The sequence below is a fragment of the Saccostrea cucullata genome, unplaced genomic scaffold (genome assembly GCF_032062105.1).
Source record: "Saccostrea cucullata isolate Sc308-1 unplaced genomic scaffold, CSIRO_AGI_Scuc_v1 ctg21114, whole genome shotgun sequence".
Taxonomy (NCBI): Eukaryota; Metazoa; Mollusca; class Bivalvia; order Ostreida; family Ostreidae; genus Saccostrea; species Saccostrea cuccullata.
The window spans coordinates 16,350-30,068 of record NW_026927239.1 but is presented as its reverse complement, the minus strand read 5'-3'; the positions used below and the strand labels follow the sequence as shown (position 1 = coordinate 30,068).

At 33.3% G+C, this 13,719-nt stretch overlaps 2 protein-coding genes across 2 annotated transcripts; one reads left to right on the top strand and one right to left on the bottom strand.

Annotated features, from left to right (window-relative positions):
* Positions 1-1,567: 1,567 nt before the first annotated feature.
* On the bottom strand, positions 1,568-13,649 carry LOC134273798 (G-protein coupled receptor GRL101-like). Its single transcript, XM_062756007.1, has 6 exons — positions 13,608-13,649; positions 13,163-13,251; positions 5,493-5,605; positions 3,293-5,275; positions 3,016-3,152; positions 1,568-1,697 (listed from the first exon to the last, which is right to left on the bottom strand). Exons 1-6 carry the CDS (start codon positions 13,647-13,649, stop codon positions 1,614-1,616), a joined length of 2,448 nt encoding a protein of 815 aa, XP_062611991.1. The 3' UTR covers positions 1,568-1,613.
* On the top strand, positions 9,500-12,450 carry LOC134273800 (uncharacterized). The gene is made up of 6 exons (XM_062756008.1): positions 9,500-9,768; positions 10,819-10,956; positions 11,144-11,215; positions 11,467-11,586; positions 11,716-11,820; positions 11,910-12,450. Exons 1-6 carry the CDS (start codon positions 9,709-9,711, stop codon positions 12,201-12,203), a joined length of 789 nt encoding a protein of 262 aa, XP_062611992.1. The 5' UTR covers positions 9,500-9,708; the 3' UTR covers positions 12,204-12,450.
* Positions 13,650-13,719: the final 70 nt, after the last annotated feature.

Below are 13,719 nucleotides of genomic sequence, written 5' to 3'. Positions count from 1 at the left end.
TTGTGTAATGCTTTCAAAAACTTTTATAGAACATCTGTGACATTTTTTGAGAGATATTAAGGAGTTCGTGGGATTAAATTCCATGTGTCAATAGCTGTGTTGTTGTATTTTGTCTCCAGAACAGTTAAGGCCGGAAAAAGAGACCAGGCCTAAATTTTCCGGGAAGTATCTATCAAATAATATTAAAATTCACAAAAAACATTTCCGCAAAGTGAAATAATTTTAGTTTTTACCTTTAGGAGAGTATTAAACCACACGGGGACATAGCATCGTTGAGCAGTGTATTGTTATCAATGTTATTGATAAATCAACATTTATTTTTAAAAATTATGTCGATGTACTTTAACGTCGGAAATATTATGCTGTTTACTTTTTGCGTATCTATATATAAGCTAAAGGGTAAAAATATGTTTTATGAAAATACTTTAAGAAAGTTTTTACTTTATAAAATATTTTATGAAATGTATGTGTGTAATTTTTGGCTTTATCACTTATATTTAATTTGAATGATTTATTCTTGTTTCTCATGAAATTTTATATTATTCTGATTATGCTATTAAAAGAGATATAATACATATATATTATATTCGTTCTTTTTGCATGAACGAAATATATTGCGAAGTGTTCTGATAAGGTGTGTATCACATCGTCCAACTGACTCATCATTTTGCAGGGTATCAGACTTTTAACGATGATTTTCAGGGAATCGTCCGATATATACATGTAGATTTAGTCATACAATATTTATGGTGAAAAATCCGTAGAGATGGAATAATAAAAAAAAATAGTGTGATCTGCTTATATTAATCTGTCTTAATGTGCACTGTGCACGTAATTGAAGATCGTGTTTGTATGAACTGCTCATTCATGATGTCGGAATTAAAACAGTCTCCCTGTAAAAAATCAAATGCATACAGCGATTATATGTATCTATTTATCAACTAGATATTCTTCATTTGGTCAAAACTCAGTCCAACAAAATTTCAGCTCTCCCAAATTTTGTTTTTAATTTTAAAATTCTCGTGTGATTTTTTTTTCCTTTGACTATATCTAGATTTTTTAACATTGCTCATCAATATGCACGAAAATGTTACTAGATATATGATTTAATTTATTTTCTTTTATTTTCTACAAATTTTCCCAAACTAAACCCTTGTAATCTCCATAAAGTCAAGCTTATAACTATTTTTCTAGGGTTAGCCGACGCAAATAATGTATTTTTTTTTTCTTATAAGCAAAATAAAACAGCAACACAAAGGAAAATATAGAAACTTATTTTATTATTTGATATTTTACAACATGGACGTCAATTCATTTTTCCTTAAAAATTGTTAAGTTACAGTAAACATTGTTATTATTTCCCAGTTAACACATAAGAAAGTCCGATTTTCCTGTACCTTATTCATACTGCATAATAATTATATCAAAACATAATAAGAAAGTAACTGTCTGAAAAGCCAAACATTATTGTTTGGTATTGTTTAGTGGAGTTTAACAATTCTGTCTTGTGTATAGATTAAAATGGTGCAATGCGAATCAATATCTTCAGGGAAGATTTCAGCTTAAATTAAATTATTTTAAGTCATTTGACTTATTTATTTACTTAGATATGTTCATGTTGTTTGAACGCTTTGTTCCTTCACAGTACTCTGGGAGTCCATCTTCTGCTTTGAATTATGACCATTTGTTTGTCCTGCCTGCATTTATACACAAATAAATAGACATTAGTTTATCATAAATGATTTCACTTTGATATGTATTGCTATAAAGAAATATTTTTTTCAGTTAAAAAAAATCAAGTCAATTTAATACAATATAAATATATCATATTTTGAGATTTTTTTAAAAATAGAAATATAAATGCATTAAATAAAGGAAGTCCTTTTTGTTTGTAATAGCAACAAGTTAAGTATTCATTTTAATATGTAAATATGTATGTATACGAGGGTTGTCAAAAAGTCTAGACGATATGTATAACTTTTTGAACATGCAACCAAGAGTTACTAAATTTTGCAATTTAATACGTATTGCAATGATCCTTAAAATAGGGATTTTTTACCTTTCATACTAATATTCATTCGATTTAAAGGAAAGCCGATATGGTTTGTCGGCGCATAAACCAATTCCGGAATAATTAACGACAGTTGTTATGCCTATTGCATTTCTTTCTCTGGTAGTTGTAAAATACAAAGCCATACAGCTCAAAATAATATTAAATTAATATATATATTATCATAATTATTATATATATTAAAACAACAAACAAATATCTGTAATATATCTTATTTTCAGATATATTGCGTCAAAAATAAAGGATTGGTGTCGCAATTTTCAAAGTGTAGTTCGAATCGAGTTTGCCATAAATAACGTCGTCAGACGCAAAGGCGGCGCATAGAAACGAAATGAATTTGTTTTAATCGTAATTTGTCTATTGCAGAGTCGAAATTTAAAAAAAAAATGACAATACACTATAAAACAGCGGAGAAAATGTTTATAAATGGCATGAGGACATTTTCACATCCGTATAAAATATGTACCCTTAAAAAAAGTGATGTACTGCTCGTTAAATATATATAGACTGCGAGGAATATTATGGATCAAGACCGACGACAAACTTTGAGTATTTTCTGTTTCCTGCAATCTAAGGCGACCTTTTGGGAAAAAATATACATATGAGAAATAAACATTAACAACCATTATCAGTAAAATCAATGAGATGCTTACTAGTCGCGTTCTAAACAAAGGCAGTAGTTTAAAATGATCATGACGTTATAAGACACGTAAATAACGCTTGTGGTGTACGCGTATATGATTTCAACATTTTTACAGCATTTTCTTATTAAATTCGTCTTTATTATGAAACTTTAATTCATGATCGTAACATGTATTTGACTATGACAAGAAAAGAAATTTATCTAAGCAAAGTAAACAGAAAGTTATTTTCCCTATATTTGCCATTTTGAGACAACCCTCATACATGGACATTATATTTGTATATTACAAAATATATCAAACCTTCTGGAACCTGTGTCTCAAGATTGCTGAAAAAGTGTAGATTATTGGATTGAGCGCTGAATTAATAGGAAGAACCACGACTATGACCCAGGCATACGCTTTAGTTGTGACATCAATACCAACAAACGTCAGAAAACCTACAAGTCAAAAATGCCAATTTCCAAACATATAATCATTATATATCCATAAACAATTAATTCTCTATCTGCTTAAAATGAAATTCAATTTTTCTCTAAGGACATGTTTCTTCTAGTTGCCAAATGAGTAGCATACTTACCAATTACTCCGATAGGGATCCAGCACAGCATATCTGTAACTGCCACCATTATAAGGGTTTTAGCCAAACTGATTTCTCTCTTCTTTTGTGAAGTGCATTTTAAGTTCACCCGTTTTCTCATTCGAACAACATCAATGAAAATGATGAATTGTCCCACTAGTATAGCAATGAAAATGATGAAATTCGCTCCGACGAAGATCACCATTGAGTATTCCCATCCAGGTTTACGTAGAACGGATAGAGGTAAAGAAATACAAATACCAGAACTAGAATAATAGTCGTCAAAGTACTGATTTCCAAACAAAGGCAGAAGGGATAACAAAAGAGAAACTGTCCAAACTAGAAGGGAAACAACTTTTGCAGTAAGTCGATTTTTTTCTAATATTGAAAACGGAAATCGAATGACTAAGATACGATCTATTGTAATGATTAGAACAAAAAGAGCAGATGCCTCGCTAGAAGTTGTTGCCAAAACACCAGCAAAAGTACACTGAGGTGTATGCCTCCATGATTCGTCTTCAAAAGCATATTGGCCATTGAATATTAAATCAGCAATAGCTATTATATAGAGATACACTCCCATTAAAAAGTCTGCTAATCCAAGGTTCATAGAATAAATATCAAATGATGTTATTTTCTTTTTCTGCAAAACAAGGAACCTATAAAGTAGTCCGAATAAGTTTCCAAATACAGAAAAAAGGGCCATGTACCAAATAATGATTCTGAGAAGTGGGGTGTCAATCAAATTAGAGCAAGAAGATATCTCATTTACTGGGGCTGAACAAACACTTTTGTGCTCAGTCTTTGGTTTAGCACAACAAAGCGTGAATGATTCCACTTGAAGATACTGAATACCTAACAGGCCGTCAAACATTCCGTCTAAAATTTTTATTTTGTTTTTGTGTAAATACAGATATTGTAAACTTGATAGAATAAGAAAATGTTTCTGTGTCAGTAAACGAAGATTATTATTTGACAAATCTAGATAAATGATTTTTGAAATGACCGAAAAAGCATTTTCATGAATATCACTAATACGATTATTCCGAAGTTTTAAGTATAAAATATTGGGAAAATCTATGAAATCGTCTTCCTTTATTTCTGAAAGATAATTAAACGAGAGATCCAGGTATTGTAAATAAGATTCAGATCGCTTAAAATCAAATGTACAATTAATAGATTCAAGTAAATTTCCTTGGAGATGCACAATTTGAACTATGGATGTCATATGCCACTTTGTTAGAAAATTATGACTAAGATCAAGATTTACTGTTTCTATGTAGGAATCAGGTTGGATATTTAAATTGCAGGAACTAAAATTAACTACAGGATTATTAAGAATTGATCCTATAATAAAAGGAAAACCTTCACTCTCGGAAATGTCCACATCTACATGTAAGCCACCCAAGCGATAGATGTCTTTCTTATTTGTCGATTTTACTTTGCTCTTTCGAACGTAGAAATTAAAGGTATGATCTTCTTCGCGGATGAACCTCATTGTGTCAAACGTACTCTTAAAAATACGTACAAATCGAAGTTTATTTTTTTCATCATTAGTTAAAGAAAAACCAATCGAACTGTGACTAATGAATAATGTTTCTATCAATGACGTGGAAGTGATGTTTAGATACTGTAATTTACAGTGAACAACTCTTAATTCTTTTAAATTGACATAATATCCACTAATCACCAAGGCCCTTTGCTCAAGACCAGTAAAAGTAATAGAGGTTGCAAAATACGGTGCGTTTTCTGAGGAGCAAATGAAAGAGAGACCAGAACAAGTACAGTTAATTGGGCATCGAAGGGAACATGAGTATGAAGGGTCATATTGACATTGGTCTCCATCATAACAGATATTTAGTCTAGACAACTGCAAAACAGGCAATGTGTTGTTCCCATCCGAACTGTTCTCTTGTTGACCTTTAATAAGGCCAGATGTACTGAATAAGTTTTCTGAACAGTGTGACCACAAGTCAATCAAATCTGAATTCAAAAAATAAAAACATATCTAACATAAAATAAAATCAGTTTTTTTTCTTTTGAATTAAATTGGTATAACACTTACTTTTTTAAAATAAAAAAAAAATGTTCATAATAGGTGTATAAAAATATTTTTTTCATTTTATTAAAACTTACATGTAATTATGTCTTCAAAATATTAGTAATCTTCATAAAGTTTAAATGTTATATGGAACTATACCACACTCTTTTTCGTCCTCGCCGTTCAGACAGTCTGGTTGAAGATCGCAAACTTTTGATAATGGAACACATTCAGCACGATTTATGTGACAGCGAAATTCGTTTTGACCACAGCTACCTAAAAGCATTGACAAATCTTATAAAAGAATAGTCACATTTTTATGTTTCTTGACAATCGTACTAACTGTATGAACTCTACAAATACAAGAGAAGATCTTGTAATTTGTAAGAACTTGTTTCTGATCGTTTTATGTTACAAAATTAAATTCATTCACTTTTCACATTTTATTTTCAGAGTCATGGAGGGATCTTTATCGTGCCAACACCTCTCGTGACATGGGATCTCTGTTTTTAAGTTCTCGTCCGAATGATCTAGAATTTTTACTTCAAGTGCCAATTGCAAGCGCATGGCGAATGAAATAAAATAATGTCTACCTGGCCTCTCCCGACTTTAATTATCAGCAATCGTCATGGAATGCCTCTAATCATAAGATTATGACTTACTGAAATTTTGGACTTTTTAATCTTTTTGATCAAAACTGTACATCGTATGTTTGTTATTAATTTCAGACGTCGGTCGTCTCTTCTAATAAATAAACTATTTGTAATCGGTTTATAGCCCAGATAGGAAGAAACATACCTTATTAACAGAAGGAATAATTTGACTTTTTTAACTACATAGTTCTGGGTTTTTTGTTACATATTTTGCATTGATAAATCGTAGACTGTGTACGTTGCCAAACAACATAATAAAATCAAATTATATTCAAGAACCGAAACATTGTGAGAAGCATAAGTAATACGCGTACTGAATTTTCATGTTTCATTTATCTCAGGACAATCAGAGCCATTCCGAATCAATCGCCTATTTTGCGTTACCGTTCACTTTGCGCACGCGTATGCTCTCCTTTCACGTTCTCCATTCAATCACCGTTTACAAACTGTTCCCTAAATTGTGTTTATCTTTTGCTTAGTGTTAGCTAAGCGTTTCCTCAAAATGATTTTGGGAACGTAGAACAAGGCTTGTTATTTTCACAATGATAGTTAGAAAAAGGACATGCACACATGACCATGCATTATGAGGATATAAAATTTAAAAGAGAATTTTTCAACGAAAGTAATTTATTCATACTATTCATTAATTTGGAAAGAAAGATTTTCTATCTAAAAACAAGAAATTTTTTACACAACACCGAAGCTTTAGTGAAGGTTAAAGTTTCTTATAGAAAACCCCCAAGGTCAGAATTTTAAAAAAGTGTCAATAGACCTATCTTATATAAATTTGAAATCCATAGCGCTAAAAATTCAAAAGTTATGGTCAAAATCATTGTGTTCAAAACATAGGACAAATTCCAAAAACAAAGTTAAAAAATAATAGTATGTATATAGGGGTGACATTGTCATTAGAATCAGATATGCGAAATGTAGAAACCCTAGCATCAACTGTTCAAAATGTTTTGCCAAAGTGAATAGATCTCAATCAAAAGTCAAACTCCAAGTTCAAGGACAAAATCATAAATAATGTTGATATCTAAAGTAAGGTCTGATAAAAAAAAATATATGAACTGTGAAAATAAATCTCTTGTTTTAACTGGCAAAACGTTTTAGTTAAATTTGGGAAATATTTTACAAATCTGGGTATAACTCCGAGGAAAAGGTCAAAAAGTCAATTTATACAGTACCGACCAGACCCAAACTGACACAAAGCAGTTCCAGAGCAGTCCCGCGCAGCACAGTTAAGGTTATACATGTACCGTAAAGAGGAGGGCCCTAATTAATACGGGAAATGTTTACTTTCACGTCACACATAATATGTACCATAAAATGAAATTATTTGATTTCAAAGTGTTGGATATAAATGCAGCGTTTTGTTAAATCCCATACAACAATATTTAAACTATTCAGCGATCGCAATGTACTTGTCAATGTGACGTCATCTCGCAATAATGACGCAGTTTGTGCACAGCGAGAGGCTGATCAAGTCACATTTTGTACAATGAAAAATGGCTTCTAGCTGTTTTCAAATGAAATATTATTTGCAGTTATATAAAAGGCCGTTAACTTAGATGTAATGTCTTTTTTTACTATTTTATCTATTAAATGTCCGTATTTTTTCCAGACAATTGATACTGCCTTGTGTTTGTATGCAGATTCATTGAAAAAGTAGTAAAGGGACCCTAATAAATCGATTTATTGCAAAGGCATACCCTCAATGTATCTTGCCAAGTTTTTCATACATAATAAGCTCAAGAAGCATAGAGTAATTTGAAAAGTGCTGCGAACCTCACGAAATATTTGGAAATAAATTAATTATAGCTGTTTATTCAATGTAGTTGACTAGCAAAATATTCAATTTGTCGTTCAACAAATCAAATTTTAGCAATAAATTAGGCCCAAAAATGTGTGTTTCCGGTAACATGTCCCTCAAAATTAGGGTAGGTAGGTAGGCAATTATTTTGTTTTACTTTACTTTTTATTTTAACTCAACAGTATAATTGACGTTTTTAGGTATATTATATGTATACTGTATATTATATTAAATATAAACAGTCAAGTAATATTTTGTTTTTTAGAGGTACATGTAGATATCAGAACCAACTGCAAGAGATTGGTTTACAGAAAAAGACATTTGAATTTTAATCACAATTTAATAATGAAATTTTGTCACAGCTAAAAAAAGTTAAATAAAGAATTCAATATTGTTTTTCAGGCCTACTTCCACTTCGACCTCATTATCATCACATGTAAAGACAATATATATTTGTAAGACTCCAAGGTCCGATGGTGACGCCAAAGTCCGATGGTCTCGCCAAACCCCGATGGTCTGCGCCAAACCCCGATGGCACGCGGTCCTTACGGACGCCAAAGTCCGATGGTCACGCCAAAGTCCGATGGTTGGTTTCCTATGAGACGCGCGACGCTAAAGTGCGATGGTCTGACACGCCAAAGTCCGATGGTGCGGGAATAGCTGTTAACGTTTATGACGTCATAGTATTCTGACGTTAATCTTCTAATTTTCAAAACCCAAAGAAAAACATGGATGCGGCAGTTTGTCCAGATGACGGATATATCTTTGAAAAAGTTAAGAAGAAGCGGGAGACAAATGACCCAAGTCCGGAGCAGTTTTGGTCCGTTATGAAAGATGTCGAGAAAATATGTAAGTTAAAGGCAGAAAATTCCGCATGGGGAGCAAAGAGAATTAAGGAGGAGCTAGGTATTTCAATGGGGGAAACAAGTGTACGGAAATATGTGTCAAATTTTATATACGACATTGACACCGATTCAACCTTCTATAGGAGCTCGAAAGTAAGCGAGGTACATAGAAGAGTTCTATCCAAGGATCAGCTGATCGTTGAGATTCAAAGAAATCACAATGTGGATCACAGAAAAAGTGATGCCATCTACGAGACAATCAGGAAAACGTTCTTTCCTGTCACTCGGGAAAATGTCCGACTTCTCTTCAAACAGCATGTAGAATGTAGCAAGTGTCTCGCAGCAGTTGATCTGCCGAAAACGGAGAGGACGAGACGTCCCATTCCGGCATCATACCCTAACAGCAGATGGCAAATGGACCTAAAGAAAATGCCACCATGCAGAGGATTCAATTACATTTGTAACATTGTAGACTGTTACAGCAGGTTTGCTTTTGGAACCTGCTTAAAGCAGAAAACAGCGAAAGAAGTCTCAGACGTTCTTCTGCGGTTTATCTACTTATTCGGGCCTCCCAGAATTCTACAAACCGAAAACGGGTAAGAATTTAATAACGCTGATTTATCGGCCGTAATGGATGAATTTAAGACAAGGCATGTTCATGGTAGACCTTACCATCCCCAGTCCCAAGGTATTTTTTTTTTATCTCGCTGTATTGCAAAATTGCTAAATTCCTTATACTGAGTTAAAAAGTATAATAGTTTTTAGATGTACTATAGTTGTAAACATATCAAGGTAATCAAAATTTCTAGATCTAAAATTTCATTTCTAATAAATCAAAATTGCGTTTATACATGTACAAGGGGTGTTAATATGGAAAAGTAAATTAAAAATGCCGAGTGTAGTGTGAGCAAGAGCAAATAAATTTTACAGGTCGAGTCGAAAGGTTTAATAGAACCGTGGTGGCATACTTCCGGACCCAATTTGTCGACACCAGAGACTGGCCACGTAACCTGGAGGAGTTTTATTATAAGTACAACAACCGCGTTCACAAGTCTACAAAGCCCATGACACCACATCAGATGTTCTTCAAAAGACCAAACTTCTCTGTCGTAGTAGAAGAACAGGTAAAAATATTCTCATCGTTGTATAGAAAAAGCTATGAACACATTTCATATAAGTCAAATAGAGACGGTGCAAGGTCTAACCCTAATCAGTCAAAAAGAGCGCAGTCTAATGGGACAGAAAGACTAAACCTAATTAGTCAAATAGAGTGCAAGGACTAGCCCTAATCAGTCAAAAAGAGCACAGTCTAATGGGACACAAAGACTAAACCTAATTAGTCAAATAGAGTGCAAGGACTAGCCCTAATCAGTCTAATGGGGCGCAAGAATTAATCCATTTACTATTCAAATAAAGTGCAAGACCTAACCCTAATTAGTCATATAAAGTGCAAGAACTAACCCTAATCAGTCTAATGGGGCTCAAGGACTAACCTTAATCAGTCTAATGGGGCACAAGAACTAACCCTAATCAGTCTAATGGGGCACAAGAACTAACCCTAATCAGTCTAATGGGGCACAAGAACTAACCCTAATCAGTCTAATGGGGCACAAGAACTAACCCTAATCAGTCTAATGGGGCACAAGAACTAACCCTTATCAGTCTAATGGGGCACAAGAACTAACCCTAGTCAGTCTAATGGGGCACAAGAACTAACCCTAATCAGTCTAATGGGGCACAAGAACTAACCCTAGTCAGTCTAATGGGGCACAAGGACTAACCTTAGTCAGTCTAATGGGGCACAAGGACTAACCCTTATTACATAGAAAGGGGGAGGGGGAGGGGTCAAATTTGTGGTATAGTCTGCGATTAATAATCCGTATATCTCAGTTTTTTCTACAAAGAATATCCTCAACATTTCGGCTGAAATGCGAGGGTTAACTTAAACCCTTTAAGTCCCCCGATAAAATGAGAGCTACTAACCGTAATTAGTCTTTTTTATATTACTCATTGAGCGCAGAGATCTTGTGAATCTGAGGATCAGTTAAATAAAAACAATCAGTTTCAAGTGATTAAAGGATAAATGACATCTACATTTACCGTACAGGGTTGATATGGAATGTAACCTTTTTAATTCTCATAGATTTTAAAATGTCAATAATCATAAATTTTAGATATCGATGTGCAACTTAACAAGAGAGGAGAGAGAATTTCTGGAAAAAGCTCACCTTGATGTCGATGAGGATGACGCAGATGAACAAAGTAATGACAAAAAGGACAATGAAATTGACAGCAATATCACAGATTCAGAGGTGCTACATAATTAATTTTTAAATGTGCGAAAACAATAATCATTGGCTGAAAATAAATTAACTAATCGATAATGACGATAATTTAAAAAAAAAATTGGTTTATTTATCCTGTTTAAACTACGGCAGAATTAATTGAGCAAATACATGTAACTTAACTAATCGTCTATTTATCTGTGCCTTTTTTTAGTCAAACCATGCCAACCAAAATATCATTTCAACACAACTGCCAATCACGTCAACAAGTGATGATGAAGCAACGGTAGGACCCCCCCCCCTTCCGGTTCCTTCATTTATAATTTTTTTGTGTTGATTAATGAGGAATGTAGATTACTTTGTCAACGAATGATGATATATGGCAACGGTCCGATTTTAAACATTTCTATATAGTATAATGAGAAATGTGGAGTTTAAATTAATTTTTTAATATGACGTTAGGACCATTTGCCGCCTTTTTGACCATTTCTAATATTAAAATTGTGGAGTTAAATAAAATTATTTTTTTTAAAACAGGTCACTACTGGAGATCTGGATAAGCTCCCGCTGGATTTGTCTCCCCTGCCCCGTGAAAGCACTAAACCACTGCAAGATGTAACAAACTCTCAAGTTATACGCAACGTTCAACAAATGCAGGTAATAACATGCAACTCTCATATGGGGTAAAAATATTGAGTAAGGGATTCATTTCAATTGCAATCTTTTTTGTTGTTATTGTGAATAATTTTTACATGATATTAAAGATGCACTTTAAAACTGTTTCAGTCCGGTGTAAGTCCATACTACAAAGATTTGTATAACCGGCTATTCCAGTACCCCGCAGTCAGCAATAAAAGAAGATACTCAGACTCTATGTGCTCCATGAAAGAGGTAAGACCAAATTCTTACAATTGGAAAATTGAAGAGCAATTGAGAAAGACATATTAAATGATTTTAAGATTATAAAATTTATCCAACAGAATTCTGACCGCTGGAACAACGACTTGTATCCACTGGAACTCTTTCCTAAAAAACTAGCGACTGTAGCAACACTGCAGAAGTTTGATCCCGCAGTAGATGACATTGTAGATTTTAAACCGAATTCGGTGCTCTCTGCTGGTACAAACGTTTTCCTATCGGGCTACTGGAGGAAGGGACGGGTTACTAAAGTTGACATGGACGATAGCAAAGGAAAAGTGTACACTGTGGAGGACTGCGAGAACTATAAAATTCACCTTTTGTCTAAATATCTAATACGTCCTAACATGCTGTAAATTGCAAATGTACAATTAAGGGTCTTGGAATAAATATTATTATTATGGATCTAGATTAAATATTGGTATTATTTTCAACAATTTGTTTTTTTTAGATCAACCGTTGTTCATTATAATTAATTTTTTTCGTATTTCATTGTACCATTTCATGACTCAGCACCGAAATTTGGCGCCATAGTATGATGACGTCACAAACGTGTGTCGTTTTCCAGCACCATCGGACTTTGGCGTGTCAAACCATCGGGGTTTGGCGCAGACCATCGGGGGTTGGCGTGACCATCGGACTTTGGAGTCCCATCGCACTTTGGAGTCCTACATATTAAATCTTTTTTCTTGGTGAGAATCTTTTTTTTAATTATGTGTACATGTATATGTGCAAGATATTTAGCGTTGTAGATGATTTTCCGATTGCTGCGTTCCGCCAAAGCCGCTAAAAAGAATACACAGCCAAATGTTATACGTTTACAGTATTTAAGCACAATTTTTTGGCATATTAATTATTCAATTTTTTTTCTGTGATTGATACAGGTTCCAATAATTTTTTTTAATATAAAAATTTAACTTGAATTGATTATTTCCTACCATAATTAGCTTTAATAAATCTTATCATTATAGACCATGTACGTATTTGTACTTAAAGAAAGGTTTTGTCATATGAAATGCACATATCAAATAAGAGATAGCTTCAACCAATGAAAAACTTTAATCCAGGTTAACGTTTTTACTGACAAACAGTCAATCAGACGAACGGACTGACGGGCAAAAATTATATAATCCCGGCCCAAATCTTCTTTTACAGCTGTGAAATAAGTTTTTGTATTAAGGATAATAACAAAATAAGCGAACATATAAGATATGCCTAAAAATAAAAATAAATAGAAATATTTTGCCATTCATCTCATTTTCTTTTTTTTTCTATATTTTCATTCTGCTTTATTTAAGAACATGTATTTTAACACTTACTGCAGAGTCCCTTCGTTATGGAGATGTTGTAAAGAAACACGATTCCATAGGAAGGAAGAACATAATTCAATACTCGAAACACAATCTGAAACAGATAAAAGTATTAAACGTATTTCATGCTCAAAAATTCAATGAAACAATACAAATCATGACCAAATGAGCACGAAACTCTGAAATTATCAGTTACAGGAACAGATGTAACGGAACATTTTACACCACATTTAACTCATATGTCGTACATGTACTCTTTTTTAATGATTAGAGAAAGGGTACGTTCAGTTTATAATGGCCTTAAATGTAGTAGACATAGAGGCTATCTTTATTGTGTGATTTGATATTGGCTTTATCCAACGAGTTGAAATAGTGTATATATTCGCGAGACTTGCCGAGCGAATATACATCATTTTCAACCAATCTGACTAAAGCCAGACCTCTATTTACGCTATCGCATAGAGGATCTGATAACTCCCAATTAGAGGTCATGTTCTGGTGAACTTTTAATTGACCAATCAAATCGCGTCTTCATTTGCAATGTCTGGAATTTCGGAAGTTT

Bases quoted from the DNA above. Each gene is read 5' to 3' on its own strand.
- LOC134273800 (XM_062756008.1), top strand. From the start codon at position 9,709: ATGACACCACATCAGATGTTCTTCAAAAGACCAAACTTCTCTGTCGTA. The intron at 11,216-11,466 runs GTAGGACCCCCC...TTTTTAAAACAG, and splicing joins CAAGTGATGATGAAGCAACG to GTCACTACTGGAGATCTGGA. The intron at 11,821-11,909 runs GTAAGACCAAAT...TTTATCCAACAG, and splicing joins CTATGTGCTCCATGAAAGAG to AATTCTGACCGCTGGAACAA.
- LOC134273798 (XM_062756007.1), bottom strand. From the start codon at position 13,649: ATGACCTCTAATTGGGAGTTATCAGATCCTCTATGCGATAGC. The intron at 5,606-13,162 runs GTGTTAAAATAC...GCTTTTAGGTAG, and splicing joins ACGAAGGGACTCTGCAGTAA to CTGTGGTCAAAACGAATTTC. The intron at 5,276-5,492 runs GTATAGTTCCAT...TTTTGAATTCAG, and splicing joins CGAGGACGAAAAAGAGTGTG to ATTTGATTGACTTGTGGTCA.